The 27,948-nt window shown below is 54.2% G+C and overlaps 1 protein-coding gene across 3 annotated transcripts in view; it reads right to left on the bottom strand.

Annotated features, from left to right (window-relative positions):
* CUX2 (cut like homeobox 2) overlaps positions 1-27,948 on the bottom strand; it is a 238,487-nt gene that overhangs the window by 27,696 nt on the left and 182,843 nt on the right. For all 3 annotated transcript variants that reach the window (XM_020283094.2, XM_020283091.2, XM_020283093.2), the window contains 6 exons: positions 27,446-27,524; positions 9,270-9,407; positions 6,244-6,367; positions 4,086-4,162; positions 2,973-3,039; positions 1,771-1,819 (listed from right to left, as the gene is read on the bottom strand). In XM_020283094.2, coding sequence (XP_020138683.2) covers positions 1,771-1,819; positions 2,973-3,039; positions 4,086-4,162; positions 6,244-6,367; positions 9,270-9,407; positions 27,446-27,524 — 534 coding nt within the window. The remainder of the gene's footprint in view (positions 1-1,770; positions 1,820-2,972; positions 3,040-4,085; positions 4,163-6,243; positions 6,368-9,269; positions 9,408-27,445; positions 27,525-27,948) is intronic.

Here is a 27,948-nt window from a genome sequence, read left to right as displayed (position 1 = left end):
AAAACTGCGTATCTGTGACAGAGACTGCATGGCGTACAAAGCTGAAAATATTTCCTCTGACCCTTTACGGAAAGTTTGCTGTCCCCTGGGCTGGACGATGGAGCATCCCAGCGGAGGGGCACTGTGCAGCGGAAGGAGCTGCTTTACACAGACGTGGAATGAGCTTGACGATACCAACGTATGGAGAAAAAGGTTTAGGATGGTATATGCAGTATCTCAGGGTTTTGTTTACAAATAGATTTATTCATGGACTTGTGAATGGATCGTCTATTTCTGGAAGGGGAACCCAGAAGCTGGTAAGAGAGGTGGCTTCGGGGGGAGAAGAAATAGGAGAGGCAGAGTTTCCCAGATATGCCTGAATGGCCCTGTGTGAGTTTTGAACTACGCAAATGATTACCTACTCAAAAACTAAACTAAACCTCTATGTAACCCGTGATTGCTTCAGAAAAATATGTTGGAGCTAAGCCCAGGGAAGCCACTGTGATCACCACCACCACTGTCACTGTCACCTGGCCCCGTCTCTGGGCTCCCTGACCCTCAATAGGGGACGCTTCTCCTATGGGGGTGTGGGTGGGGGTTCATGGGGCCTCAGCACTGCCAGCCCAGCCCAGGGGCCCAGCTGGAAGTCCCGCGCCTATGGGGCAGGGACAGTGGGCCGGGCTGGGCCTGCATCTTCTGGTGGTTTCCCAGGGACTCAGGCCCAACCCTCTTACACAGGCTTCCTCTGCAGGAGGGGTGAGTGCCCCTGCCCTATGCCCACAGGGCCACACCTTGGGCCTCTGTCCCTGCTGTGCCTTCTCCTGGATGCCCTTTTTCAAGGGGACGGTGCCAGGACTATAAAATCCAGCTTCAAAGTGTCCTCCAAGAGGCCACCTCATCCACCTCCGGGAAAACGAGTGCCTGCCCTGCCGTGGAGTGGGCCCTCGGACCTTGGGGTGCACAGGTGTCTCCTTCCACCCCCAGGCAGGAAGACAGACCCAGGGACAGAGGGCTTGAGGTCCTGCTGGCTCTGGCCCCTGGCTGCTGGCACTGCAGGGAGCCGGGGCACAGGTGTAGTGAGCACATGACACTCAGGACTGGGTTCCCATGGCGGAGACCCACCGCCTTTCAAAGGCCTGCCTGACTCTGCCACGTCTGAAGTCAGAGGAAGGTAGGACGCAGGAACCCCACTCACAATGTGAACGCCGACACTTGGGACCAGGGCTGGGGCTGGACGATGGGGACCCGGGGGAGGCTGAGGGTCCACCCAGTACTCATCGAGCATGGCTGGGACCGAGTGAGGGGCTGCAGGAGACCTCAGGTGGGCAGGGAGGAAGGGAGAGAAGCAGCCTCTGGCAAGTCCCATCACCACCCCCAGCTCCTCACGCAGTCTGTTTTGGGAGAGATGACTGTCCCAGCGCATCCCGGGATCTCTGAATTACTGCCCTATGGCCACCAGGCTGGCTCCCCGCTCCCGGCTCCGCCCCTGCCATCCCTTTAGCCGTCCCTCGGAGCCCTTCAGGCCTCAGCTTCCGGTCCTTTCCTTCAGGACGTCTTCCAGGACCCCTGCAGTCTGGGTAGGGCCCCTCCCTGTGACGCTGCCTAGGTCACTATTTCCTGGTGTGTCTGTCTGCAGCGCACCCCACCCCGCCCTGGCCCAGAGGTCGGCGAGGGCGAAGACGGGGCCCTAGCCACCCCGGCGCGCTGGGCGGCACACGCATAGTTCAGTAAGTATTGCTCACGCTCAGCCCCGCCTGCCACCCGGCCGGCCCCACTCCGGCGCCTCCTCACCTGATTGGCTTTCTCCAGGTTGGTCATGATCAGGCCGACTTCATCTGCCCTGAGACGTAAGGACAAGACCCTGAGGAAGGGCTCCCGGCAGCCCCGCCGGAACCCGAGAGGGTAGGAGGAAAGAACCCAGGCTGCAGGAGGCGGGAAGAGGCACCCCGCACGGCACCGCTTCCACGCAGCCCGGCCGCCCACCTCCCACAGGGCCACTCTCGGAAGAGCTACGGCCTGGGCCTTCCTCCCCGAGGTGCCTTCTGCCTGGAGCCTTCCTCGAGAGGGTGCGCAGGGCTTTACACCCAGCTCCAAAGTGTCCTCCTGGGTGGCTCTGTTAACCACCCCCAGGGGGCACTTGTCCATCATGCTGTCCACCCCCTCCAGAAGCCAGCACCAAGGGGCTCAGGACAGGCCCCCCTCTGCCTCTTGTGGGGTGGGGGACATGGGAGGCCTGTGGGGAACATTTGGGGACTAAAGGCCACACACGCGCTCCACACATGCTCAGGGCCTTTCTTGGCCCAGGCTTTTCCTGCTGATGGGAGCACCCTTCCCAGTATTCTTCACGGCCCTTCTCCTCCTCACTGTTCAGGGCTTATCCTGAAAACTACCTCCTCTAGGGAGTCCTCCCTGACTACCCTGGATAAAGGACCCAACGCTCCCCTTGCCATTCTTTCTTCCTGCCCCTGGTTCTTCCTGTCGAAGAACTGACCTATGCAGAGAATAGCACAGGGCATACAGTCAGTGCTCAATAGTGTACAGGAATGAATTTATCACCCCACATCAGTTTTTGCCTGTCTCCTCTCTTCCTCTGATAGGGTCATCTTCTCATGTCTCCTCCAGGGACCCAGCATGGCACCGGATAAACAGTAGGTGCTCAACACGTGTTTGCAGAATGAGCGATCTCTCACAGCCTGAAGAAGTGTTTGAGTGCGGAGTAACTGAGGTGAAGGCCACTTGCCCCTGAGGGCTGGAGTGTGGAGCTGGGGACCAGGGACAGCCCCAGAGGCTGGGGCAAGGCGGGGGCCACTGCCCGGCAGCCCCTGCTCGACCCAGGTCCTGGAGCACGAGTGGCACGGCAAGTGACTGGGGCGGCTGTGTGCCTCGGGGGCCGGGGACAGAGGTGCCTCATGAAACAGGGGCCTTGGGCAGAGTCAGGAGGAGGAAACATGTCTGAGAGCCCTGAGGGGGGCACCTCAGCGGGCGTCACTTACTTGGATGCCGCCTCCTCGTCGTATTTCCGCCGCAGCTCCAGCAGCTCCGCCTGCGTGGCCTTTAACGCTGGGAGAGGACGAAGGAGCAGGGTGAGGCCCCCGGGGCCGAGTGGGGCAGGCCGAGGCCCCCAGGGAGGTGGCACCTGTCCCCTGCGGCTGGCAGGCGGAAGGAGGGTGGGGTAGTCCGGGAGACTTTCTCCTTTTTCTCAGTGAAACCTGGTGACGGATAGTGAGCTCCCTGCACCTGCAGGGGTCCAGGCTGGGGGGAAGGACGTGGAATGGGCAGGGGGGGCAGCAGGGCAGATGAAGCGACTCTAAGGGTCTAGGACAGGGGTCCTCAAACTTTTTAAACAGGGGCCAGTTCACTGTCCCTCAGACCGTTGGAGTGTGCGGCACACATTCCACACATGCGCACTGTGCACCCAAGAAGAGTTGGCTGCTAAGCAAGACAGGCAGTGGTGGCAAAAACACCCAGCGGGCCAGATAAATGTCCTCGGCGGGCTGCACGGGCCCGCCGGCCGTAGTTTGAGGACACCTGGTCTAGGAACCTCAGGGGGCCCAGGCCGGGTGCGGGGACTGTGGTGTTGTTGCCCCATGGCCAGGGGTCCAAGCCCCCACACCCTACAGTCTCTCCAGGCCCGGAGTGGGGCTGTCTATCTATGAGCTCGACCACCCCGCTGTCCCCACTTGGTAGGCAAAAGGGACAGAGGAGCAATAAAGCCAACAGACTCATGTATGTCACAGCCAAGATTCTGTGAAATTCCAGATTTCCAATGTCTCTAGGAACTAAAGCGAAGGGTTGGCCATGTGAACCGTGCGAAACCGTGGGCCCAGCGGGTGCGGAGCAGCAGCTAACCGCCTTGGCTGCAGCCCGTGTCTCCAGTGTGCCCCAGCCCGCCTGGCTCGGTGGCGGCTGGCCCCTGAGGACATCATGTCTGCCCCCGACTCGACTCTCTCAAACCCTCTTTCCATAGCACTATGGCCTCCGGGGACTGGAGGCCCAGACCCCCGCCAGGGGAGGTAGCTCTGCTCTCCCCCTCCCCAAACTCCCTCCTGCCCTCCTGTTTCTAGAACATCTGAGTGTGGCGGTCCCAGGCTGTGCCAGACACGTACCTGAATGTAGGACTTTGATTTTCTCCTCTGCCTCCCCCAGTCTGGCCGCCAAAGTGATTTGTACTTCCTGAAGGCCCCTGTGGGGAGACCAGGCCTGCTGGTGGCTGCGGGGACGGGCTGCGCCTGGGCCCCGTCCCACTTCCCGTCTCCTCACTTGTGCCTGTCATTGGCACCAGGCTCCTCACTGAGCCCTTAAACAGGACACTCGTGCTCGGCCGTCCTGCTGTGCTGCCATGTTATGACTGGACTGTTAAGCTTCTGTCAACATTTTTGGGAGCAAAATTTATAGCAACAAGTGACTTTACCTCTCTGGGCCTCAGTTACCCCGTCTGTGAATGGGGTTTCTGGTGGGTGCTCAGTGTGGTGGCTGGCACCCGGTACTCCCTCAGTGTCAGGGTTACTGCTACTGTCCTGGAGGAGGCCTGTCTCCCCATTTTTGTGGCAGGAGCGTGGAAGCTCAGCCACTCCACGGGGTGGGGGGCCAGCTCCAGTATGATTCAAGCCTCTCCACAGAGCAGGGCCCAAGCTGGTCGGGGGAGGGTGCACACAACACCCAGGCCTGATGTCACCTGGCTCAAGGTATTTATCTTGTTTATTCAGGTATTTTCCTCGCTACAAAGAAAACTCCAGGGCGGCAGGGAGTTTTGTCCACGTGTGTTGTCATAGCCGTGTTCCCCAGCACCTAGAACAGGGCCTGGCACACGGCAGGTGGCTCCACAGATGTGTGATGAAGGAAGGAAGGAGTATGAATGAATAAAAGGATAAATGTCACCCCTTCCAAAGAACTGTCCTGGAAACGGTGCATGACCCCAGGTGCTATCACCACCGCTCCAGTGGTAAAGGCCACCACTTCGGGACATGCCAGGACAGGCACTGCCTGGTTTTACTCCCACAGGGTAGGAGTGGATGCCACCTGTGACTGTGTCGTGTCCACCTGGCAAGGCTACACCCCCAGGTATTCAAGCACATGCTAATTTGGGGGTGGCTGTGAAGATACCCTGTAGGTGTGATTAATGTCAACAATCGGCTGACGCCAATCTGCAACCACGTGGGTGGGTCTCGCCCAGTAAGTTGAAGGTCTCAGGAGAGAGTGAGGAAGACGACGCTCTGCTTCGAGACCGCAGCACTGATCCTGCTCTTCTACCCAGTTCAGACTTACCAGCCCCATACAGTGTGAGCTAAGTCCTCAAAATGCATCTTTTTTTTTGAAACACTTGCCTGGACACTTGCCCAGGCTAGAGTGAGTGCCGTGGCGTCAGCCTAGCTCACAGCAACCTCACACTCCTGGGCTCAAGCAATACTTCTGCCTCAGCCTCCCGAGTAGCTGGGACTACAGGCATGCACCACCATGCCCGGCTAATTTTTTCTCTATGTATTAGTTGGCCAATTAATTTCTTTCTATTTATACTAGAGACAGGGTTTCGCTCTTGCTCAGGCTGGTTTCAAACTCCTGACCTCGAGCGATCTGCCTGCCTCAGCCTCCCAGAGTGCTAGGATTACAGGCGCGAGCCATCTCTCTCTCTCTCTTTTTTTTTTTTTTTTTTGAGACAGAGTCTTACTCTGTAGCCCAGGCTAGAGTGACATGGTGTCAGCCTAGCTCACAGCAACCTCAAACTCCTGGGCTCAAGCCTGCCTCAGCCTCCCGAGTAGCTGGGACTATAGGCATGCGCCACCACGCCTGGCTAATTTTTTCTATATATATCTTAGTTGGCCAATTAATTTCTTTCTATTTATAGTAGAGATGGGGTCTTGCTCTTGCTCAGGCTGGTTTCGAACTCCTAACCTTGAGCAATCCACCCACCTCGGTCTCTCAGAGTGCTAGGATTACAGGTGTGAGCCACCACGCCCGGCCTCGGGCCATCTCTTAATAAAAAACCATCCTACTGGTTCTGTTTCTCTGGCGTATGCTAACGTGCCATTGCTAGGCCCATTTGCCATGTGGGGAAACTGAGGCTCAGAAGGGTGATGTGACTCGCCCAGGGCTGGCCACTCAACCCAGGCCTGGAGTCTGAAGCCCTCACCCTTTCCAGCATCTGGGTCCCAGCCCGCACCCAGGTTCCCTGAGGCTGGTTCCTGGGCAGGAGACTTTCCTGTTCCCACCTCCCAGCCAGGGGTTCTCCCGCCCTCCCCTGTTCCTCTGTCCCTCAGCCTCCCTCACTTTTGTTTCTCTGCCTCATTTCTCTGCAGCAAGGTTTCTGTCAGGAGGGCTTTCCCAGGAATGCCTGGGAGGCGGCTCCCCTCGGTCAGCGTGGGCCCGGCAGGCAACGTCCCCTCTCTCTGCTCTGCAGGGAGAAGAACAGGGAAACACATCGGTGAGAGCCATGTGACAGCCGGAGTGGCTTTCTGCAAGCTGGATCGATCATCAACTGTGATCGACTTCCCAAATGTGGGCGTGGGGGAGCATGGTGGCCCTCGGCCCCGCATCTGCACACGGATCGAGTTCCTGTCGCCACAGCCTTGGACCGCACACCTGGAAACTTCCTTGCCAGCTCATGTTTCCTCTGCCTTATCATTTTTTTTTAAAAAATTGTGGTAACATATACATAATGTAAAACTCACCCTTTTAACCATTCTAAAGCGATATTTAGTACAGCTGCGCTTTTGTGCAATCAACGCCACTAACTCCAGGACATCGTCATCGCCCCAGGAGGAAAGCCACAGCCATTGAACATCCTCTGTTTCCCCCGCCTCGGCCCCCAGGACCCGCTAAGCGACTGTCTGTCTCTGCGGATTTGCCTGTCCCGCGCACTGCGCAGCAGTGGGATCCTACATCACGTGCCCTTTCTCTGGTCTCGCCACCGGCAGGCACACTGTTCGCAGGCTCGGGCGCGCTGCAGCAACTTCGCCGCGCTTCACGCTCACGCGCTGCTCCATCGCAGGCCGACCACCCGCGTTTACCCACTCACCGCGGACGGACATCCGACTGGTTTCCCCTTTGGTCACTGTGAATAGCACCGCTCTGCACGTTCCTGGAGGAGTTTTTTTTTTGTTGTTTTTTTTTTTTTTTGAGACAGAGTCTCGCTTTCTTGCCTAGGCTAGAGTGAGTGCCGTGGCGTCAGCCTAGCTCACAGCAACCTCAAACTCCTGGGCTCAAGCAATCCTCCTGCCTCAGCCTCCCGAGTAGCTGGGACTACAGGCACGAGCCACCATGCCCGGCTGATTTTTATATTATATATATTAGTTGGCCCATTAATTTCTTTCTGTTTTTATGGTAGAGACGGGGTCTCGCTCAGGCTGGTTTTGAACTCCTGACCTTGAGCAATCCGCCCGCCTCGGCCTCCCAGAGTGCTAGGATTACAGGCGTGAGCCACCGCGCCCGGCCCCTGGAGGAGTTTTCATTGGAGCAGTTTTCAGTTCTTTGGGGACAGACCTAAGAGTGGCATCGTTAAACACAGACACGGCAGTCTGCGTTTAACTCACTGAGTAGTCACCAGACTGTTTTCCTCTCCCCATGTTGGGGGCACACACGGCCACTCAGTCGCCCCCGCCTCACCTGCAGGTGAAGCCACGTGGTAGGGCCCTGTCATGTCCACCCGGGCAGGCGCCGAGGCGGCTCGTCCTGGGGGGAACACTGAGTCACTGTGGGAGGAGAGGGCGCTCGGGGCAGCCACTGAGGGCAGGAACCTGGGCTGAGTTTTCTCTGCAGCTGACGGACCACACATTTGACCCATTCGTTTGTCGACATCTAGCTTCCCTTGTAGGAAGTAACCACCACGAGGTGGCGTGTGCGTTTGTTTCACTCCCAGCTGTCCCCGTGTCTGGGCCAGTGCCTGGCACGCATCCCAGCGAGCTCCCAGCAGTCAGACCGTCACCGATGGCCTTCCCTGCACGGTTGCTCGTCCCGCTGCTGAGCCCCGACTCACCCACCAGGGGTGACCACCTCGCTGAATCTCGTTCCTCGTTCTCTTGCTTTAAAAAAGTTTTTATCGTCATATATGTACACTGAAACACTGTACTTTTAGCTCTGCCAGTTTCTTGATTTTTGTTGAAAGGGTGCTGTGCTCAATGAGGTCCTTCAGTCCCAAGGATTCACCTGTTGGCGAGCATAGCTGTCGTCTGTTCATTGTGACGGCTGACCCGATTCTACCGTGTGAGGATGCCATCTGCCTGTCTGGTCTCCTGTCACGAGGTTGCAGGGCTGTGCTGTCCCACCCCTCGGGCCCTCACTGTTGCTGCCTCAGGGTCCTGGGGGCGACAGTGAGGAGCTTGTGTGGCCCCGGTCCGGTCTCCTGTCTTGCTGTGTGGATATCAGGCTGTAACCTCCACCACTGGCTCCCTCAGTCTGGGTCGTCATGAGTCCCAAGCTTACAAGGTCAAAGGCACAACCACACGCTCCCTGCTCAGACCCCAACACTAAGATTCAGGGGCTCCAAGGGCCCATGACCATACACTCTCAGTCCAGAGGCAGAAAGGAAAAACGGATGTCATCTAGAACCTGCCACTGGCTCAGGTATTCTTTTTTTTTTTTTGAGACAGAGTCTCGCTTTGTTGCCCAGGCTAGAGTGAGTGCTGTGGCGTCAGCCTAGCTCACAGCAACCTCAAACTCCTGGGCTCAAGCAATCCTCCTGCCTCAGCCTCCCAAGTAGCTGGGACTACGGGCATGCGCCACCATGCCCGGCTAATTTTTTCTATGACCAATTAATTTCTTTTTTAATTTATAGTAGAGACGGGGTCTCACTCTTGCTCAGGCTGGTTTCGAACTCCTGACCTTGAGTAATCCACCCGCCGCGGCCTCCCAGAGTGCTAGGATTACAGGCGTGAGCCACCGCGCCCGGCCTGGCTCAGGTATTCTTAAGGCTCCAGCTCATCTCCCCACACCTGTGCCGGTGCTGTGCGTCCTGCCATCCCGAGTCCCTCTGCTCCAGGACACACAGCCAGACCACATTTCCCAGGTTCCTTTGCAGAGGGGTGCTATCACACCCCTGCGTTTTGGCCAATGTGGGTGGAAGTGATGTATGCCACTTCCTGGCTTGCACCCCATAAACCTCAGTGTGACCTCCACATTCTCTGAGCTTTGGGGCTCATGTGTTCCAGCAGTAGTGTCATCTTACCCCCCTCCCCCCACCTAGAATGATAAAGCCCAGTTCACCGGCCCCACCTCCGTGCCAAGGGTGGCCGAGTTCGCCCGCTGAAGACCTGCTGCCCAGTCGTTTGTCACAGAATCCCATGAAGCCTTAGCGGTACCTTTGGGGCCAAGGAGCTCAGGGTTCCTCTTCCACGAAGCGTGGAGGTCTCGCCGGGGCTGCCCACTGGGGTTGAAGCTGGGGGGCTGCAGTCTGTTGTCGTCTAGGCTGCGAACCGCTTCGAACACAGGCACGGGGTCTGTGCAGAGAGAGGAGATGGGGTGCTGAGAGCCCTGTGGACGGGATGCCCAGCCTGCGGCTTCGGGTCCCTCCCTGGTGAGCTGGGGGACCATCCATGAGAGCCACCTGGAGTCACCCTGGTGGCTTATGGGGAGCAACGTGGACTTTCTGCTTGACAAAGGAGCAGCCCCCTCTGGGCTCCTGCTTGGGGGAGTGCGTGCTGTCCCCATGGGGTGGGTGTCCTGCCCAGATGGGATAACAACAATAACAATTGTCACGATAACCGCATTTCTCGATTCTATGATGCCATCTGTGGCAGCCAGGAGACTGTGCCTTGCAGACCTCCGGCCAGAGGGAATGTCAACGAGCAGGGACCCAGACACCATGCTCTGAGGTCCATCGCTCTGAGGCCACCCCTCCCACAGCCTCCCCCTACGATGCCTGTGTGCAGCGGGGATACTGAGGCAGGACTGCTCTGAGTGCCAACTCTGACACCCCCATGGCCTCACCTAGCGCTTCCTCAGCCCATGGGGGGTCCGGGATGCTGCCTGGCTGCATCCCTTCCTGCTTCCCCCGTGACATCCTCACGTGCATAGTCCTCTGCGGCCACTTCTCGCCGACCTGGCCGGGCACACCATCGTTTATGACGTGCGCCGCGGATGAAATACCAGCTTTTCTGGGGGGCAAAGTGTACGCCGGGGGGAAGACGCCTGCCAGCTGCCCGGGTGCTAAAAGGTGAGGAGTGTGGAACTTGGTTCCCTCTCCCAACCTTCACCCAGCAAGCACGTCCTCCTTCCACTCTGGAGTCCAGCCCACTTCCTCCAGGACGCTTTCCCCAACTGCCCCCGCCCAGCGCAGGTACCAGTGACACCTGGACAATTCCAGAGGCCAGTGAGGCGCCTTCCAGGTTAAAAACCCACTCAGAGGAAGGGGCTACCATGATCCTCACAGTGCCCCCTGGAGGCCAGTTTGGATCCAACTCATTCTCATAGGTGAGGAAACTGAGGCTCAGAGAAGCCAGGAGACCTCTGCAGGGTTGAAGGTGACACTAGGCTCTGGGTCTCTCGCTCCGATACCACAAAGCTTCCTGTCCTGGTGTGTGCACATCCCAGCCCCGGCAGCGCCAGTGTCCCTGTGGACCAGGAAAGGCAGGCTCCTCCGCCTAGGCCAAGGGGCCTAGGGGCTGGTCTAGTTCTTTCTAATATACTGGAGCCCTTTCTTTCTGGTCACTTCCCTGGAGTCTCCTGCCAGCACGCGCTTGACCACTCACTGTCCTGGAGGAGGATTAAGAGCACGGACTGTAAGTCAGACATCCCTGCACCCTGGTCTAATCCACATTTGCTTCTTGGGAAGCTGTGCAACCTTGGTAAGCAACTCTACCTCTCTGTGCCCCACAATAAAAGCAGCAAACTGCATGGGGCTATGATGATGATCGGCTGAGAATAAACAGAAGCCCTCGCTGTTCCTGTCTGTCTGAGCTCCAGCCGCGCGGGCTTCCTTCTCGGTCCCTGATGGGCACCTACCCACCTCAGGGCCTCGGTCTAGGAGCCTCTGCAGGGAACACCCTTCCCTCCCTTACTCCCTTTAGCTAGTTAATACTTGTCTTCCATATTGCAACTCCAACATCACTCCTTCCAGGAAGTCCTCCCTGACTAGTTGGCCCTCTAATATGTGCTGCCTGCCCTTCCCTCACGGCGCCTGCTGCAGCTACGGCACGTTCGTTCGCAGGCCTACCTGATGGACACCATGGGACCGCGAACTCCACGGGGGGGGCAAGGACTGTACCTGTTTTTGCCTCCCTTCCTCCCCACCACCGGACCCCTTGTCCCTGGCACACAGCCTGACACACAAGCCCACCCTGTAAATATCTGCTCATGGAAGAAACGGGGCAGCGCCTGTACACGGGACCTTCAGGTCTGGCTGGAACAAGGCAACGCTCCGATTTATCCTGCTGTCGCCTGTTTAGGTGGCGGGAGGCTCGGACAATGGGAGCCTGTGCCGAGGTAAGCAGGTGCACGGGGATGCCGCGGCGGCGTTCCTCTGTCAGCAGCCCCCACGCCCCGTCATTAGGCAGGGCCTGCTCAGCAGGGTATGCCATTATGTCTCCCCGGGCTGATGTAATTATACATTGACATAATTAACCCAGCAAGCGCATTAGGCAGGCCAGCTAAAAATTCATCTATAATTATTTGTTGTGTGCATGCTAATGAGTCCATCTGCACTGCCTTTGTACAACACGAACAAATTAATTTACAAGTCTGGATTTTTTAATAAGTTCAAGGAAACGCTTCCTATTGTGTCCTGGTTTTTGAGAAAGGAAGAAAAAGGCAGCGCGCGCTCGCCAGGGTCAGGGAAGTTAGATAAACACGGGAGGCCGCAGCGCCAGGCGGCCACGGAGGGCTGCCCTGCTCCCGAGGAGGGGAGACCGGCTCGTGGCCCAGGCCGGCTGGCCTCGAGCCCGTCCGAGCCAAACGATTCCGCTCGTGATAAAGGATGTCTGCCACTCTGAGGCCTGCGGGTGGCTCCCTGCTGGCTGCATGCTGTCCTGGGGAAGCTGGCCTCAGGTGGCCGGTTGCTGACACCGTGTAGAACATGGCCGTTAAGCTCACAACATCCCAAGTCCAGCTCTGGGTCCAAATCTCATGGGGTTTTGAACCTCAGTTTCCTCATTTATCAAATGGGAAAAATGTAACCATTCTTACTTCCCAGGAATTGTCAGGCAGATTAAGAAAGGTCCTGAGAGAGGCAGTATGACTTACAGAGCGGGTGTCCACTGGACTCCAACTGGCCATGTTGGTTAACCTCTTGGAGCCTCTGTTTACTCATCTGTACAGTGGGGCTGTGTGGGTGGGGTGTCGCGGGGACTGGGGAGAGAAGGTGTGCAGAGACCCGCACAGCGCTAGGCACAGAGCAGGCTTGCTATGCGCGGGCTGCTGCTGGTGCCCTGAGACGCCAGCGCACCAGGCTCCTGGCATTCCGGGAGCTGCTGTCCATGAGGTGACGCTGTGGAGTGTCGGGGACAGGGAATGGCTTCCCATGTTTGCATAAGTCCCCAGGAGACCCAGAATCCAGTAATCTCGCTTTGAACTAACCTTACTCTGAGGCCCAAAGACTCCAGCTTAGAAAGTCACACAGGCGAGGGACATATCAGATCAATTTGTCCAATATCCCCCAAGCCCAGGATACAGTGGGGTCCAGTGATGCCCCTGAAGTCTGCCGGAGTTGGTGGCGGGGCTGAGATGGGTCCTTGGACCTTTTCCTCCCGCACTCTGTGCCTCCTGGTTCCCTGATCTGAGGGAGAGGGTAGCGGGAGGGTGGCATTCAGACACCTCAGCCAAAATCAGGCTGTAATTGAATCCCAGGAGCCAAAGCAGGGATCGGAATCCATTCACTCTGCACCACGACACTCGAGGTCTTTGAGTGACCCTGCTGGCTCTTCAACAGGGGGCATATCAGAGTCCCCTGGGGAATGTGTCACACATCCTTGGGACTCAGTCCTAAAGATTCCTGCGTGGACGGTTGGAGTGTCTGTCTGTCTTTCCACGATGGAGGTGGGGGTCCCGAATGGCTCAGCTGTTAGACCTGTGGGCCAGGGGGGACGTGGGGTTGTGACTTCCTCCTAGCTTCCCAAGGGGCTGTCAATCAAGATGTCCTGCCTTCCCTTGGCAAGGAGGGTCACCTGACTCAGGCTGGCCAATCAGACACTCTGCCCTGGGACTTTGACTCCCTCCGTGCGGCTCTTACTGCTCTGGCCCATCTGAGCAGATGTTCTTGCCATTCTCCCCACCCCGGGCCTTCTAATAAATTCTTCTCCTGCTTAACACCTTTGCCAGAGTTGGCTTTTGCTGCATGTCCCTAACGAACCCTGATTGATAAACCTGCTGAATTTTAACCAAGGGAGCCCCAGAAATCACTGGTCCAATAGGTTCATTTCAAGGCTGGGTAAAATTGGGCCACACATAATAGGATTGAGGAGCAAATGCTCAGAAGACAGCGGGGAGGGGCCAGGCACACCCAGGCTTTATGCAGCACTGTCCCAGGCTTGGAGGATGACGTCTGGCTCAGTTTGAGCTGACTCTCAGGGCAACCTGGCTAGGAACGCAGCCAGGAAGGACAGACCTGCCACAGTGAGCCAGGAGGAAGAAAGAGGCTACAAAGGTCTGTTTGCTGACATACACTAGGTGCATAATAAATGTCTGCTCAATAACTGAGGCAACTGGAAGTTAGTGCATGTGAGTTGCAGAAGGGGAAAGCTTGACTGAGTAGAAGTTTGATTGGCGTGAGAGCAGGGCTGAAGAGGTGAGCTTGGAGCACAGCTCTGGGGGCAGAGCCATCTGGGTTCGAATCCCACCTCTGGCACTTACTCAGTGTGGGGTCTTGAATAAGGCATTTCAGACCCGTATACTTCATAGTTCCCTTCTGTAAAAGGGAGACACTAATAGCATCTACACCAAGATCACCGTGAGGAGTTGGTGATGCAAGTTCTGTAAAGCAGTTAGCACAGTACCCGGCACGAGTGCTCAGTACAGGACAGCAGGATTATTTTCAGGGAGGCTGGAGGGGACCAACTCTCTCGTCCTGGCTCTGCTGTGGTACTGCCTGGCTTCGTCTCTTGGGCCAGGCTCCTTTGAGACAGGGCACGGGGGCCTTGATTTCTTACTATTAGGCCAGAGAGGGCTCTCCTTGGTTCTGTTAGCTTGCTGTGTGACCTCGGACAACGCACTGACCTCTCTGGGCTCTCCTGTCCAAATTCGTATTACAAGCACATCCCAGACATATATTCAACATTGGTCGTTGACAAACAGGGGGCAAGGTTCCGCTGAGGTGAGCACTTTTGGCCCTAGGCCTATCCCTTAGTTGGGTGTTCAGGGAAGGTGATTATTAAACACTTTCACAGTTGAACTTGATACAAAAGGTACGAACACTGCAAACGCCCCAAATTCCCAAAGCCATCCTCGGAGAAAGAGGGGGGCCAGGCTAGAGGTCAAATCCTGGCTGTACCACCATAACGGAAAGTCACGTAAGGTCCCCGTGCCTCAGCCTTCCCATCAGTAAAAAGGAGATAGCAACCAGAGCTGGCGCGGGGCTGTGCGGGGTCTACGAGAGCACACGGAGCCTCTACTGCGGGCCCAGCGCCCGGCAGGCCCCACGGCAGCGTTGCTGTTATGTGACTACAGTGGCCACGGAGCACGCCACTCGGCTCTCCCTTGAGACAGACCCTCCCAGCAGCCGCATCTTCCCAGCCAATGACAGCACGGCGGGCTAGTCCTGCCCGACGACGCTGGAACAGGCAGTTGTGAACCGTGACTGCGTCCCCCAACTCACAAGCTGAAGCCCTGACCCGCAACGCGCCTGCGCTTGGAGACGGGGCCTTTAAGGAGGCCACTAGGGTTCAATGAGGTCATACAGGTGGGGTCCAAAACCAACTGGACAGGCGTCCTTAGAAGAGGAAGAAACACCAGTGGTCACTCTGTGCACACACAGGCAAGGCCGCGTGAGGACATAGGGGGAAGGTGGCCGCCTGCAAGATAGGAAAAGAGGCTCCACCGGAAACCAACCTTGAAGGCACGTTGATCTTGGACTTCCAGCCTCCCAAACTGTGGGAAAATAAATTCTCCCGTGTAAGCCGCCCAGCTGCGGTGCCTCTTTACGGCAGCCTGAGCTGACCAGAGCGCTTGCCCTGGGACTCCCCGCCAGCCTGGCACACTTCCCGGAGTGTGCGGCAGAGCGTGAGGCCATCCTCCCGTCCTCCCTCCTCCTCTTCTCCCTCTCAGGTGCCAGACCTGTGTCCCTGTCTCCTCCCACGCCCTCCTCTTTATCACTCATGGGTCTCCCTAATACATCGTTGCATGTCTCACGCCATCTTGGCATCTGGCTCCCAGAGGATCCAAACCAACACATGACTACCTCTTCCTCCATCAAGCCTTAGTTTTCCCATCTGCAAAATGGGGATAAACACAGTCGCTCCCCTACTGGTGTGAAGCCCATGGTGTGGTGCTGGGACATTCTGTAGGGACAAATCTGAAGCAGGCAGAGCTTGCTGGGGAACCTGGAGTCCTTGCACCTGCTTTACTCGGCACAGGTTGAGCATCTGTCAGGGGACACAATGGTAACTGACATGGACAAGAGCCTGTCCTTATGCAGCCGACATCCCAGGGAGGGTGACAGGTGCTGCTCCTTACAGAGGTGCTCAGAGGGACTACAGAGAATGTTTCTATCAACATAGAGCCAAGAGGGGATGTGGACCCACCTTGGGGCGGGGGATCAGGAAAGAGCTGAGTATGCGACACGGAGCTGGGGTGCCGCTGGGGGCAGGGAGGATCTGTGGGAAGAGCTTCAGGTGGAGGGCACTGCATGTGCAACGGGCTGGTGGCTGGAAGGAATGCGTGCATAGCGTGGCAGCATCCGAGGACATGATACCAGGCCCTAGGGGCTGGAGTGGAGTTGGGGAACATGTGGGATGGGCAGGCAGGGACATCCCAAAGCCCCTCCACTGATGACGTGGATGGGGATTCATCCAATGGGCAGTAGGAAGTGACACGTTCTAATCTGCCTTTTTCACAGGCTCATCCAAGCTGCAATGTGAAAATTGGGCTGTAGAGGGTGCCAGACAAGGGGCTACTGAAACAGTCCAGGCAGCTGTGATGTGGCTATAGCCACGGCAGTGGCAGAAGTGGGAGCAGTGCTCAGATCCAACAGTTAGCCAGGGAGCACAGGGGTGGGGGGCTGATGCACTGCGTTGAACAGTGACCCCTCAAATTAATGTTCAATGGAACCTGAGAATGAGACTATACCAGAAAAAGGGTCTGTGCAGATATCAAGGCAAGATGAGGTCACGCTGGAGTAGGGTGGGTCCTAATCCAATGACTAGTGTCCTTACAAGAGGAGGAAAGGACACAGACACAGGGAAGGCCACATGAAGATGCAGGCAGAGATGGAAACAACGCATCTAGGAGCCAAGGGACACCAAGGACCACTGGCATCCACCCACAGCTAGGAAAGAGGCCTCCAGAAGGAACCGATGCTGCCAACACTTTGATTTTGGGCTTCTTGACTCCAGAACTGAGAAAATAAATTTCCATTGTTTTAAGCCACCCAGAACGTGGTGATTCGGTGAAGCAGCCCTAGGAAGTGAACACGCTGTGTTCTGGAGGCTGGAGATGGGAAATGAAAGCGTCGTCAGGGCCATGTTCTCTCCAACGCTCCAGGGAAGGATCCAGGCCCTTTTCCAGCTTCCAGTGCGGTTGGCCATCCTGGCGTTCCTCAGCTTGCAGGTGCACCTTCCAATCGCTGTCCCCATCACAGGGCCCCCCCTCCTTACAAGGACATCAGTCATAATGAATTAGGGGCCACCCTAATGACCTCATCTTACCTTGATCATATCCTGCAAAGGCCCTATTTCCAAATAAGTTCACTTCTACAGGTACTGAGGCGTAGGACTTCAGTGTATCTTTTTGGGGGACACGGCTCAACACAGAACACGTGGCAAGGGACTGGATACAAACTGTGAGAGGCAGGACTGAGGAGCTGCCAAGACTCCAAGTCTCATAGGAAGTCCTCACTTGAGTCTAACCTACTTCCCTCCTGTTGTATCCATTTCATCTGCTATAGGGAGACAAGCCCATTCCACAAGGGGAGGGAGCAGGCCCCATTCTCTTCAACTCCCAAGGAACAGGGCTGTGGGTGGAGCTGGCTGCTCGGAAATGTACATAGTAATAATTATTTACTTCCCTGGGCACTGTCTACCCTTTACTTCCTCCCTTAGTGCATGGTGCCACGTTCCCAGATTTTATGTCACGTGGGTAACTCACTTCTTCCCACCTCCCAATCTGGGAGAGATCCATGGATCCCTGAGCCTCCGCCCCGAACTATCTTGCTGGAAATGCAGTAAGGGAGGAAAAAAACGACTAGCATCTGAACAACTGGAAGATTCTGCCAAATTCCATGGGGAGAACGCTCTGCTGGGGCGGCTGGCAAACCCCAGGGCTTCCTGTGAACTTTGTTCCATGGTGTCATTTGATGCATCTGCTAAATGTCACTGCTGCTCTTGCAAACACAAATTGAAAGAGAGAAATGACAAAATGTCTTTAAAATGTTCGGAAGAGATTTCTCAGTGACCTTGACAGCAGTGGGGGACAGGGGCATCCTGTTTTTGTTCCGCCCAAGTCCTCTCTTTCTCCTCTGGGGCCCAGCTCTGGCCTTTCACATAGTACGTGCTCAATGAATGTGGGTTGTGTGAAAAGAGTGACTCATGGTGAAATTATCAGGGGCCTGGGTGTCACAGGGTCTCAGGGTTTCCCTGGGAGCATCTCTGCGGTGGATGGAAGAACGGCCCCTCAAAGACATCGCTTCCTAAGCCCTGGAAGCCGTGACTGCGTCGCGGTACATGGAACAGGGAATCGAGGCTGCAGACGGAAGGGGCTGCGGTCAGAGTGATGACGATGCCACACTGCAGGCTCTGAAGGCAGAGGGAGGGGCCGCGAGCTGAGGAATGCGGGTGGCCTCGCCACACTGGAAAAGGCCAGGAAGCAGCTTCCCCCTGCTTCTCCCTGCTCCCCCAGGGGCAACACAGCCTGGCTGACACTTTGACTTTAGCCCAGCAAGACCATTTTGGGCTTGGGACTTCCAGAAGTGTAAGATCATAAATGTGTGTTGTTTTAAGCACCGAGTTTGTAGTTATTAGTCACTGTAGCAACAGGAAGCTGACAGTCACTTATCCATCGGTATGTGTTTACTGAGCACCGACCACGTGTCGGACATTGTTTCTGCAGCTGCCAAAGGTGTCCTGAGCACCTGCTGCGGCCAGGGAAGGCTCTGGGCCGAGGAGTCCCGGCGATGATGCAGAGGGAACTTCCGCCCTCCCGGGGCTGAAGTTCCAGAGAGACCGATGGGCAAGGGACACGTGAGGCAGGAGCACTGACAGGGGCTTGGGAGGGAAGCAGAGGGGCCGGGACAGGGTGGGCTGGGTGTGCGTTGCGGGGTGTGGTGTTAATCGAGGCAGTGATCAGGGAAGGCTTCCCTGAGAAGGTGGTGTCTGAGCAGAGCCCTAAAAGACATGAGGGAGTCAGCAGGGGGTGGGGGGGCCCCTCTAGCCAAAGGGAATACCAGAGAAACAGCCGTGTCAGATCAGGAACCAGCGGCTGCCCTGTCTGACCACCCCCTGGGGTTACTGTCCCAGAGACATGGCCTCACTCCACCTTCACAACAACTGAGCCACTTTACAGATCAGGACATGGGGGCTCAGAGAGGCTGGTGGTGCCCAGGCGACTGGTGGGGCCAGCATCCCTCCCTCCCTGAGGGCTGGGCTGGGTTAAGAGTGGGCTATGGCCCTCCATACTCCAGCAACCATCCGTCCTGGGGCCGCAGGACACCCATGCCCGTGAAGCTGGGCATGGGGCGATGAGAACCCCACCCAGGAGCTGGAGCCAAGAGCTCGCAGGAACTTGAATTTCCGGACCGCCACGCAGATGTGCCAGGCACCTTGCATGTATTTAGATCTCGTTTAATTACTGAAATAGCCACATGAGACACCACTATCATCCCCATTTTCCAGATAAGAACACTGAAGCCCAGCAAAAGAAAGCCACGTGCTGAAGGTCACCAAACAAGATAAAGAGGCAGAGCTGGATTTGAACCCAGGCCTCTCCCTTAAGGCAGCACAGCCCAAATACAGACGCTGGTGAACTCGCTTCATAACCTCTGCTGCATTTGCATGTCCCCAAAGGATGACCAACCTGACGTTTGCCCTTAGCTGACCCAATTATTAAAAACTTAAATACCTTCAAAGGAATGTTTTGTTTTGCTATTGTAAATAGAAAATTGGGATCTTGTATCACAAACAGAAGGTACTTTAGGCATAAAAATAAATGTGTGCACACACACGTACACCCACAAAAGAAAACTGATATTAAATTCTAGTTAAACCCCATCGCCCGCCCAAGACCTTGAGCCTGGGCCAGCTCTCCCTCAGTTCAGAGGGGAGATGTGCAGGCATTATACGTAGGTGTTGAAGCAGAAAGGTGACACCTGTCACATCCTGCCATGTGTTCAGAGTTTCAGTCTTATGCCCAGATACACCTAGGCTGCCCCCTATCATCAGGCGACTCCACGTGGGGAAACACTGGGTGCCACGAAGCTCCCAACCTCCGAAACCACTCATGTTACCCTCTACTGTCTACCAGGTCTCCTATCCTGGTGTCAAGGAGAGGGGACAGAGCATGTGTACAAACCCTTGCTTGGAGCCAGTGACCCAGGTCTCTGTAGGGTTCAGCGCTTCTACTAGAAACCTTCCAGCGAACATACACGGCTGCCCACAGCTGCCAGTGCTGCCGAGAGACGTGAGCACCCCCCCCCACTCCCGCCACGTATAGACGGGGCACTGGCAGTGGGAATCAAACAGCCTTAGATCCAACCTGGATTTGCGGACGTTGTATCTGAAGTATCTGCTTGTTTGAGAACACAGGCAGACACAGAAGATCAACTGGGAACCATCGGCGGGGGCAGGTCCCGCAGGCGTGCAGGGGGCTGGGGACGTCCTTGGGAAGTGGAGCCACCTTTGTCTTACAGCCGTCAACCATAAGCTGCTTAATAAAATGACTAATTCATTGTGGTTGTATTCGATCTGAACCCCGACAGAACACAGGCAAGGGATTTCTAACATTTTAACACCACACCACACTCTCCGAAGGCGCTGCCCGGGAGTGGGTAAGACGCCGTCTATTCCATCTTCTGCCACTAGCTGGCGCTGTTGGTGTTTTTTTTAAAAGTTGTGGTGGGGGGGTGAGTTTGGGGACTCTAGGAAAAGCTGTCTCTATCCTCCCACTATGTCCATCTGAAGGAAAGTGGCATTCGGAGCTTTTTTTAGGAAAGCTGGAGCCGGAAAGGCTGTCCGAGAGGCTGTTTAGAAACACATTTATGCAGAAGTATGCGTGCGCCCCTCCAAAATATCTCCGAGACAGAAGCCTTCTCCCATCTGGGCCCGGGCTCCGGGCGACTGTGTGGGTGGGAGGCTCAGGCTATTGATGGTGGCAGTGAGACTAACTTTGATCCTTTAATCTCAACTTTTCCATAGCAGATGGGGCACGGAGCCCTCATGGGCGGCCGTGAGCCTCGCTTCCGCCCACCCTTTCTTCCTTCCATCGCCAGAGCCAGCTGATTCGGGGGTCTCCTGGCTAGAGCAGCGACCGAGGGGCTGCGAATGGGAGTCTTCCTTCTTGGCACTGGGTGTTGTGGTAGTAATAACGACACCACCACCGACAGCATCGGCAGCAAGAATAGCAGCGGCCACTGTTCACTGGGCCCTTGCTGCGTGTCAGATACTCCGCTAAGGAGTTTGCACCCTTTACCTTGCTTAACCCTCCCTTAAACTGACAGGTAATTTGCTTTTCTAAAAGGAAGAAACAGGCTCATACAGGTAGAGCCAGTTACTCAAGGCCACCCAGCCAGAGAGCAGCAAGCTAGGACTCAAACCCCCATTCATTACAATACAACCAAAGTTCCCATATACTGGGCTGCAAAGAAAGTTCCAGGAGGGCAGGGATGGCATCTGTTTTGCTCAACATTGTGGCCCTGTGGCTGAGCAGAGTGCCTGGCAAACAGCAGGTGCTCAGTATTTGTTAAATGAGTTGCAGGGGCAATGACTCTGTGCAGGCCCCACATTTAGTGTTGCTCACTGAACTCACCCAATGCCACCTGTCATCAGGGGAGATTATCATCCACATTTTGCATGTGAGGAAACTGAGGCCCGGAGAAGTCAATGTGACGTAGGACGCAAAGTGGCAGAATGGGATTAGCCTAGAGTCTTACTCGCCCTTCCTCTCTCTGCCCCCCAGGTTTGGAGCCCTGGGCCAGGAGGACCAGGAGCTCCTGGCTGCTGAAGGGTTAACTTGTTCTTCCTCAGGCAACACATTTACCTTTCAGCAAAGGCCTCTTCCGCCCCGCCTGGAACTTCTCAATCTACTGGCAGCGAAGACCCTTTAACTATTTTTTTTTTTTAAATTGTTTTTACAGTTCAAATCACCAATGGCTTTGTCAAAACTCCTTGGATTTTTAAATTAATCCTGTAACTGGGGTAGTGGGTAGGAGCTGGAGGTCTAGATTCAGGCTCCATCACTTTTCTGCTGTGTGACCTTGGGCAAGTGGCTTGACCTCTCTGAGCCTGTACTTCTCAGCTGCACAGTGGGGCAGGATGATGGATCCTACTGCAGACGGGTATCTATTAGGGGCTGAATACACTGCCTGACACACACCAAATGCTCCAGAAACGACCTCCGTGTACAAACCTCTCAGCCTTTAAAGCCAGACTCAAAGGCCTTCCTCTCTGAGGCACTTCCATAGACACCCCTCCTTGGAGCCCGTTTTCTGCTGTGTGTTCTGGTTGTCTGTTTTGGGGTCATGCTGCCCCTGGGGGACTTGAGAGTCCCCAAGGGCCGCACAGGGCTGGACTGGAGCTAGAGTTCCCATGGAGCTTGTGCGGAGTAAGTGCTCAGAGAAACAGTTGATGAAAGCAGGGCTTGCACGCCCTTCCACAGCCCTTTATCAGGCACCTGCTGGTACCAGAGCCAGGCCAGGTGCGTTCATTTAACTCTCTCCAATCCTGAGCTGCGAGCTGCAGTACAGTTCAGACAGGTGGTCGTGGGGAAAGGGTGTTCCTGGCAGAGGAAGCAGCAGGAAATGGCGGGACACTGCCCTGCAAAGTTATCAGCCATCTTTGGGAACATTTGACATCACTGAGCTTTTCCTTCTTTATAAGTTAAATACTGTTTTATGTTGCCCTTTGGTGTCCCCTTGACCCTGCCAGGACTGAGAGGCACAAGCGAGGGGGAGGGTAAGGGAGAGGGGGAGGAAGTGAGGGCAACACCCTAGAGACAACAGTTTCCCATTACATGAAAATCTCTATTTCCTATCTGTGAAGGTGATTTACCCACTAGATGGCGCTAGAACTAGTCATTTAGGACAATAAAGCTAGATACTCAACCTCCCTCACTGCTTCCATCGACCTATTTCAGATGTGCAAAGATTTAAATTTTTTAAAATTAAGATAGCAAAAGAACTAAAAACAAACTATACCCTTGAGGTGATAAAGGTGCTTTAAAATAGGGACACGAAATTTAGAAGGCATAAAGCAAAAGTTTGCTAAGATTCCCAACTTTCTGCAAATGTTTTTGGAAGCCTGCTATGTACCATATACAAGGGACATAATCAGCAAAATTAAGAAACAAAAGGCAAACTAGGAGAGAAGATATGAAACATATACACCAGGACAAAGATTAATATCCCTAATATACAAAGAGTGTCTACAAATCAATAAGAAAATAATCCACTCTCTGATAGAAAAATGGGCTAAGGATATATAAACCACTAAGTTACAGCAGAATAACCATGAATGTTTCATACATATAAAAAGATATTCAGTGAACTAATAAATAAAGGAGTCCAATATAAAATCAACAAGGAGAAAAAGAAATAATTCTTCTTTCTGACCACTGATCCTGGGTTTGTGGTCAATATCGTGGCTACAATATATTTTTATTTCCAAGTTGTCTTCCTCATCCTCAGAACTACAGCACAGAACCAGTAAGCTCTGAGTCCCTCCGCACCCTGACTGCCAGTGTTGGAGAAGGCTCAGTAAATTACAATGCAGCCACACAACAGACACAATGGACCAAAGTTGCTCAGGATCCGTAATCACACAGAAGAAATACGGATGCTCACGTTGGCTAGAGCAGGATTCAAAACGGCACGTGTAGAGTCGGCAACCGTTTTGGAAAAATACACAGGGAAAAAAGATCAGAAAGAAAAACAACAAAATGCGTTTCTAGTAGGTTGTTTCCCCTTCCTCTTTCTATTTTTCTGTATTTTCTGAAGCTGACAGTGTGCATATGTTACTTTTATAATTGAGGAGACAAATTTAAAAACCTTAAACACTGTAAAGCATTTGCCTATCCCACAGATTCAGTAACCCCGTCGCCTACACCGCTTACCCGACGTCCTTGACAACTGACAGAATCTTGTGTAATCAACAGCTGACGCTCGTAACTCCTGGAACTCTTACATGCTCATGTCAAGGGACTGCGGGTTATTAAACCCTGCTAAATGCTTCCATACGCAGCGTACCAAATCCTCAGGTCTACTGACCAGTAGGTTGTATTATTATCCCTTCTCTAAAGAAACAGAAACCAGAGCTCAGAGAGGTTAAGGCCCCAGCCAAGATCACACAGCACAAAAACACCATGCTGAGGGTCCCACCCAGGTGTGTCTGACTCTGTGCCCTGGGCACCTAACCACTCTCTCTGCTGACCACCCTTGTCCCCATGAGGAGAAACACCTGCCCCAAATTGTAATCTCCTGGATCAGATTTTAAAAAAACAAAGTAAAATTTTAAAAATCCCAACCATTTTGTGGCACTCACCTCCGTTGTCTTATCTCCTCAGCAATGCTCATCTGCCTGCCCTCTCACTTGCTCGTTTCTTGTTTTGTTTTTTTTTTTCATTTTTTCCATGTAACTAATCACTCAGTTACCAACTTAGCTTTCTGAAGCCTGAGTCGGTACCTAGTGACTCTACGCGCGCGATAAAGGAATCAGCCGTCACCGATACAGAAGTCAGAGAGGTTTAAATCAAATCATCCTCCACAACAATGACATTAATTATGCTTTTAACACGTTTTACTGCTTTTTTTCTCACTTCACGCCACATCTGTGTGAACAATATCCAAAAGATTTACGGTTTTCTTTCGTAATTACAGACATACAGGCTGCACACTTATCAAAATACTTGCTGAGCAATCACGCTATATCGCATTCTCTGCCAAAGATCTGTGTTGGCAGCAGTCACTCAAAACAAAAATGTTGAATCAGGACTTGTGTGGCTTCTGGGGCGGGGGGAGTATTTCGACAAATAATTTGCCTGTCAAGAAATATAACAACAGGACAGAGCGGATCCTGGCAGATTTTCCAGGAGTGTTATTTTTATGGAGGGGGTTGGGGCGGACAGTGAACAAGGAAGCTCGGAGCGCCCCAAACACATCTGACATTTGGTTCTTGTATCTGAGGATAAAATTTAATGAGAACAAAAATATGTCTTCCTAATTCCCCTAAGAAATCATTAAAACATTTTGTTATTCTTAAATGTCTTGAAAATGAATTAGAGGCCCTAAAGGGGCCGTTTGTATGGTACGTCTCCATCAGTTAAGGCTCCTCATTCTCCAGCTCGGTGACAGCTGGGGACGGCTCCCCCGCCCCTCCCTTCCTGGGGAGGAAGCTGGGAAATTAGACTCGTGGAGTCGGCGCCAGGCTCAGGATGACCTCCCCGCTCTGGGCTTTGGGGAGAGGGGCAGGAGGGCACGTGGACCTTCCAGAAGGCTCCACATACCAACCTTGGGTGCTCCCATGGCCCTTGGCTGGCCCTGTGATTGTTCTGACAGCCTTGTCTGCAGAAAGATGAGGATATTACAATGAACCCCCAAAATGAAGACTTGTTTCCAAGAGGGCAGGGATGTAGGTCCCCCTCACTGTTTCCCTTGGTCTGTCTGCCCCACCACACCCCAAGCACGCCCCGTGCATTTGCAATGACAGGTTATCTGACCAATGATTTGGTTGCTTCTTGCACCCAAAGGCGAGCATCTGAGGTCTGAGCGCGTGTCTGTGTCTGCGGCTCACAGCTATGTTCCCAGCGTCTCGCAAGTGCCAGGCACACAGCAGGCACCCAATAAATGCTAGCTAAAATGAGCAGAGGGCTCTAGCTGAAAAGGAATCGTTTTGCTCCAATAACCTTTCTTCCTGTTTCTGTTGCCAAGTCTTATTTCTAATATCCAACAATTATTAGGTGCCTACTGTGTACCAGGTCCTGGGTATATAGATTTAGTATGACTCAGGCCAACGTTTGAGCATTTCACATCTCCTAGGGAAAGCAGATAATGAGAGTAGCTAACTTTTTTAAGTAAGCACTTACTGTGTACCATTCACCTTGAAGCCTCTCAACAACTGAATGAGGCAGGTTCTAATATTATTCCTAGTTTACAGACGAGGAGACAGAAGCTCAAGAAGGTGAATCTTTAATTCATCTACAGTCATACAGTAAGGGAGAAGCACGAGCCCGACTCAGTGCTACCCCTGGAGCTACAGGCGTGGTACTACTGGGCCCCGTGGAGGAGCCTGGTGTGGGGACCCCTGAGAGGCATCTCTGAGGTCTGTACTTCCAATGTCATTTGTCATTGAGATGGTGAGGACCCAAAGGATTGAAAAGGGTGGGAAATAAGAAGGTGCATTCTTCTAGAGACTACTGATGACAGTGGAACTAACATAAGCAAAAAGGCTGCAAGGAATGGTGCCACTTGGCCATGTATGTGGTGTGGCCCTCAGTGAGGGAGATAATGACTTGGCCTGAAGACACATGACCTGTTTCTGCCTCGTGCCATGGAGCCATGAGCTCAAGGGGAACACAGAGCCCATAGCCGTGCTATTCAGCTTCTGTCATTCCTGCTGCCAAAACGTTCACTACTGAGCAGAGGCGTGTGGCAGCCATGCTGTGTTCCTGTGAGTGCGAGACCCGGGTGGCACGTGGGACCAGGCAGCAGAAGCCTGTGTGTGGCTGAAGGTTGGCCCCCCAGAGGATACCCCCACGTCCTAACCTCTGGTACCCATAAGGTGACTTTATTTAAAGTGTCTATATAGATATAAACAAGTTAAGGATCTTGAGATGAAAATCAGTCTGGATTAGCCAGGTGAGCCCTAAATCCAACGGCAAATGTCCATACAGGAGAAAGGAGACAGAGACACAGAGGAGGAGCCACACGACAACTGAGGCGAAGACTGGAATGATGTGGCCACAAGCCAAGGGATGTCAGGAGCCACCAGAAGTGGGATAAGGCAAGGAAGGATGCTCCCCTAGAGAATGCAGAGCACACGTGCCCTGCCGACACCAGTGCTATGAGAGGACGGATTCCTGCTGCTTTAAGGCATCAAGGTCAAGGTGGTTTGCTACAGCAGCCCTAGGAAATGAACACTGTCTTCCATGTGTAGCCAGCTTGTCACACAGAACAGGCAAGACTGGAGCCACATCTGTCCCTGGCTGTGAGACCTCGTGCATCAGGCTCACCTCTCTGCGCGTAGGGAAGGGAACTAGACCGGCCTGTTCCCTGTGGGCTCGTAACATGCAGTGTGTAGAACAAATGCAAGTTCTACATCAGACCAGCACCTCGCAAACTTGATTGTGCTCACAACCCCCCACAGGGAGCAGCTAAAATACAGAGGCTGAATCAGGGGGCCTAGGGTGGGGCCTGAGACTTTGCATTTCTAACCGGCTTGCAGGTGTGGCCAATGTTGCTGGCCCATGGACCACACTTTGAGTAGCAAATGGAATTATATAGTTGTGCTCTTTGGGGTTTCATTTCACTCGATGTCAAGTTTTTTTGAGGCAGTGTCTTGCTGTGTTGCTCTGGCTAGAGTGCAGCAGCATCATAGCTCACAGCAACCTCAAGCTCCTGGGCTCAAGCGATCCTCCTGCCTCAGCCTCCTCAGTAGGACTACAGGCATGCGCCACCATGCCCACTAACTTTTCTATTATTTGTAGAGATGGGGTCTCACTCTTGCTCGGGCTGGTCTTGAATTCCTGGCCTCCAGTGATCTTCCTGCCTTAGCCTCCCAGAGTGCTAGGATTATAGGTGTGAGCCACCGCGCCCGGCCTAAATGTTAAGTTTTTGTAGTTGGCTGTGCCATTCTGGGGGAATGTTTGCAGGCCTGCCTCCATGGCCACCTGCTAGCAGAGAGCACCTTTTGTTCTCTGTGGCAATGGGATGGGGGCTCCTCCCCAAGGAGGTCCAGGTGGGATATCTTACCAGGAGTCCCCCAATGTAGGCTCCTGGCTGACATTGCAAGATGGGGGGAGCCATGTGGGGACATGTCACACCAAATGTAGCTCCCCATCTACGGAGAGCCTAGTCTCACCTGGGGGTTCAGGCCTATCCCCAGAGCCCACTGCAAGGAAGTCCCTGTGTAACAGTCCTAATGGCAGTTTGTCATCATTAATTATTCAATTATGGAGCCCAAGAGTTTCTTACCTGGTGCTTCAATTAATTGCTTGTAAACACTCAGAAAAGCGGCCTCCGCCTCCTGACTTCTCTTACTAAGGGCCACCACCTTTGGAAACAACAAGAGAAAGAGTCATGTGTAACCATGGGATCTGGGTCTGCAAGCAAATCTGATCATTTTCTACCTGTGCAAACACTGAGGGGGGAGCGGGGGAAATGAATGTTGTAAGTGTGGGCTCTGGAGTCGGAATCTGGGTTCAAAGCCCAGCTCCACCGTGTCTAGGCTGTGCGACTGTGGGTAAGTCACTGCTCCTCTCGGATCCTTGGTTTCCTCCCCTGTAAAATGCTGGGGCGGGGGCTGGGGGTGGTAAAAAGCAGGACCTACCTCCTGGGCCTGCTCTGGGGATTAAATGAAGCCCAGGGCCGGGCAGCACACAGATTAAAAAAAAATTTTTTTTTTTGGTACTATTTATTTATTTAGAGACAAAAGCCTGTCACCCAGGCTATCACGGCTCACTGCAGCCTTGAACTCC

This window comes from Microcebus murinus, chromosome 22 (genome assembly GCF_040939455.1).
Source record: "Microcebus murinus isolate Inina chromosome 22, M.murinus_Inina_mat1.0, whole genome shotgun sequence".
Lineage (NCBI taxonomy): Eukaryota > Metazoa > Chordata > Mammalia > Primates > Cheirogaleidae > Microcebus > Microcebus murinus.
Note: the sequence above shows the minus strand (reverse complement) of the source record. Positions and strands in the feature narration are given on the sequence as shown.